General features: G+C 40.5%; 1 protein-coding gene across 1 annotated transcript; it reads right to left on the bottom strand.

Annotated features, from left to right (window-relative positions):
* Nucleotides 1-2,535: 2,535 nt before the first annotated feature.
* Nucleotides 2,536-3,673, bottom strand: LOC118882763 (secretory carrier-associated membrane protein 1-like). Its single transcript, XM_036829037.1, is given in 2 exon segments — nt 2,536-3,259; nt 3,261-3,673. Coding segments are annotated over 2 exon segments (1,017 nt in total). The 5' UTR covers nt 3,609-3,673; the 3' UTR covers nt 2,536-2,590.
* Nucleotides 3,674-4,178: the final 505 nt, after the last annotated feature.

Here is a 4,178-nt window from a genome sequence, read left to right as displayed (position 1 = left end):
TTTTGCAGTTTAAAGAAAAACAAAAGGAACTTGAGAGATAAATTAATGACAGACATAAGTACTTTTGCTGTATTTTGTGGTTAATGTTTTGAATGTTTGTAAAATCCACACTCAACAAAGCATACTGATGAGACAGATTTTCAGTAAGATTATAGACTCTAAAAATTTTGAACTGGCTTATTTGGTTGAGAAAGTAGGTAGAGATTATCACTGATCAGAAATATTCATAAAAACAGCTTTAAATTCATACTCTGAATCCTACTTTCATCAGAATAAAAGAAATATCTTCCAAGTATATTACTTCAGCAAAGTCCCAAATAAATCAAATGTAAACACCATCTGGATGGATCCGTGTTATATCTTGTATCACACAAAGCTTCTTTCATAAATAGTGAGAACTCACCATCCTACCCCCAGCATGAAACTCATTTTAACTCCAGATTTGGGGGGAAGAATAAAAGTGATTTAACCATTTACACCCAGCCAATTTTTTAGTCTCAAATAATATAATCTAATAGAGTGCCCTTACTTTTCAAAATCAAGTTGAATTCTTATTATTCTGCAATCTTTTAGGTTAGCTAATGACTTCCAAAACAACAGTATTGTGACCTTACAAATGTCTTTAAGTCATTTAATCAGTTATTAAAAATGACGCAAAGTTTCAACCCAAGTATACTATAAGAATGAAGTCCTGTGCTGCATAGTAATAATTTTAACATGATTATATCCATAATTAATGCATTCAACTGTATCTGTATTTTCTTGCTTGATGCAAGTTAAATGTTTTATTTTTTCTGTTGCTACAAATTTTTTTTTTTAATAAATCTATTTACTTATTTATTTATTTTTTTTTACCTGTGTTGGGTCTTCGTTTCTGTGCGAGGGCTTTCTCTAGTTGTGGCGAGCGCGGGCCACTCTTCATTGCGGTGCGCGGGCCTCTCACTATCGCGGCCTCTCCTGTTGCGGAGCACAGGCTCCAGATGCGCAGGCTCAGTAGTTGTGGCTCACGGGCCCAGTTGCTCCGCAGCATGTGGGGTCTTCCCAGACCAGGGCTCGAACCCGTGTCCCCTGCATTGGCAGGCAGATTCTCAACCACTGCGCCACCAGGGAAGCCCTGTTGCTACAAATTTTAATGTATTCAGTCTGTCTCAAAAATTCGAAGACTGAGGTGCATTAGGGATTCAAGTATATGTGAAGTGCCAGGGTCTTTTTATTTTTAATGCCAACTAGACATGAGAGGCTAAAAGAAAAATTTCTTAAATACTGTTATGTTCTTTTTGGACATCGAGTTAGGCTAGACTTTAATACCTCTGTTAAAAATTATACACACATACCCCAGAAAAGAGCTGCCAAACACAATCTCAGTTCAATTAAAAAGAGTAGCCACAAGAATATACCAAAGTTTCCATACAGTAATGTTTTACTGTGATATGAATACTGAAAATTAAAAACAAAAAGGTATTATCATCACTACATTCTACTCCATCAATTATCTACCTTTTCTTTTTTTTTTAAAATTTATTTATATGTATTTTTAATTTTTTTGGCTGTGTTGGGTCTTCGTTTCTGTGCGAGCGCTTTCTCCAGTTGCGGCGAGCGGGGGCCACTCTTCATTGCGGTGCGCGGGCCTCTCACTGTCACGGCTTCTTCCGTTGCGGAGCACAGGCTCCAGACGCGCAGGCTCAGTAGTTGTGGCTCACGGGCTCAGTTGCTCCGCGGCATGTGGGATCTTCCCAGACCAGGGCTCGAACCCGTGTCCCCTGCATTGGCAGGCAGATTCTTAACCACTGCGCCACCAGGGAAGCCCCACTACCTTTTCTGTTGGATAATGCACTGCATATTATATTATATCCTCGTATTGCACCCTAGTGAATTTTTATTTAAAAGAAAGTATTACAGAAAATCATTTCTATGATTCTATAAACAACTCCCCAATCCTGCAACCATAAGCAGTGCATAACCCAAAATACTAATTCTTTTAAGAAACATGGTGACCATGCAAGATCAGAGCTTGATTATCAAAATATAAACTACTCAAAAAAAGAAAATAAAAAGATAAAATTTACATTATCTACCATGAAATGTACACAGGTTCTTCACTAGTGACTGAAACTGCTAAAAAGCAAGCCAATTTAAAAATCCCTAAGTCTCTGATGTCCTATTTCTTTCAATATAAATAAGGAAAAGGAACAAAGCATTGCTTTACTGCTCCAATGTGTAATCCTTACGTCTGACTCTTGAAAGAATGACTGCAGCAAGTACTAAGTGCATTTTTAATCATAAGTGCCATGTTAATTTCAGTGTGTCACCACTGAAATAATTTGCTGAACATTCATCCCCCCCAAAAATATGGAGAATATTTATTTCGCATGTAATTTTTTTTTTTTTTTGCAAGGGGCACTGAAATATTAAGAAACTATCAGGTAAATAATAGGACAAGGAAGTTTTTCTGGTTTTAGCCCATGCATAAGTGATTAGGAAATATACATGCTGTGTGTACTGTGTGTTTTGAACAAAACAAATATTTATAGAATACAGTAACTGGAGAAAAAAGTACAGTCAGAAGGTAACAATGCATTGTTTGAAGACTCTAAATTTGGTTACCCTTGAAAGCATTCTGAGCTGCACTAGTTGCTGCGGTTGAAGCTGCATTTGCAGCTGCGGTCTGGACAGTTTTGTTGGACATCACACCTGTTGCAAACTCTTGTTGGGCCTTCTCAAAACTGGCACCTGTTGTGTGATACAGTCCATGTACCGTTTTAAACATAACTAGCTAGATGACTGCTGATGCTGTGAAAAGTGCTGCTATGATTATCATCATGATTCCAACAGGAATACTTTTGTTGAGACCAGTAAGGGATGAAATCCAACCGCAGTTACCCCAATTATGAAATCCTGCAGCCTGGAGTACATGCACAGCAAACTGACAAATATAGACGAAAAAGAATACAAAGAATCTGAATGAACTGTCACTCCTGAAAGCTCCGTAAGGTGGTCTGTACCAACAGACAAATGAACAAGGAGTAAAAAGCAAGAACCACAGGATACTCAATCCAAAATCAACCCCTCTTGGAGGATCAACACAAAACCAAGCCAAGCATCCGAAGATATTTAGAAACAGTGTTACAGCATGGAACATCCATAAGTAGTACATAATCTTTACTGTCTTTTGGAATTCTACAGGAATGTCTACAGAAAAATCCTGATAGAAACAAGGTCCCACAGGAAAATTGTCAGGAAGAGCTGGCCAATTGTTTTTTTCTGCCGTGTTGACTGAGATTTTGCATTTCTCGTTCTCGACGATCTAATTCTGCTGCTTTTCTTTCTAGTTCTTCCTGGCGTTTAAGAAGTTCAGCTTGGGCCAAGGCATGCTCCTTTGCAATGTGTGTATAAGCCGGATGTTCCTCTGTTGGTTTCATTATTGCTGGTTGTGTGCTGGGTACGTTAGGCACTTTCACATTGCCCGGTGGAGGTGTTCTAGAATCCGAGAATGGATTGTATTCGTCAAGTCCTGGTGGGACATTTCTTGTCACTTGTGTAACTGATGGGTCCTTGAAAGGGTTGTTGAGATCCGGGTCTGCAAACGGGTTACTATCAAAATCCGACATCTCGCGCTCGGCGTCACCCACCCGACCCAGGCGCAGAGAGAGAGAGGAGGCGAGGCCGCCGCCCCCCTGCGCGCTCACGTCGCTGCAGCAGCCGCCGAGCAGATCCGGGTGCAGCTCGCGAGGCCACCCAGCCGGCCGTGCCCCTGAGCATGCGCGGTGCGACGGGCTGCCGGACGCCGGGGCAGCTCCTAGTTCGCCGTCCCGTTCCTCCGGGCTGGGGGTGCCTTCTCGAGAAAGCCCATGATGCAGTTTTTGCCTGATAGCTGATTGCCATCCTAGTAATGGTATTTTTTTGGATCCCATAGGTACTTACACACATGTATCAGGTAATGGAAACTTCTTGGCTTCATTAGAGACGTGCTTTCCTAGTGTCTTACTTTTATTCACCTGCACAATATGTCAAGTGTTAACCTGTAATTATACCTGGAAGTCCAACTTTCAAAGATTAAACCCAGAGTTTCAAGATTTACTCTAGTTCATAAAGCCTTTCAAAACTTTACCTGCTACTCCCATACATCTTGTTACCTTCCTTTGATAAATCTCTTACGGCCCTGAACTAAAACACAGAGC

The sequence above is a fragment of the Balaenoptera musculus genome, chromosome 16 (assembly GCF_009873245.2).
Source record: "Balaenoptera musculus isolate JJ_BM4_2016_0621 chromosome 16, mBalMus1.pri.v3, whole genome shotgun sequence".
In the NCBI taxonomy this organism is placed as follows: Eukaryota; Metazoa; Chordata; class Mammalia; order Artiodactyla; family Balaenopteridae; genus Balaenoptera; species Balaenoptera musculus.
The sequence above is the reverse complement of the archived record's forward strand: the minus strand, read 5'-3'. Positions and strand labels throughout refer to the sequence as shown.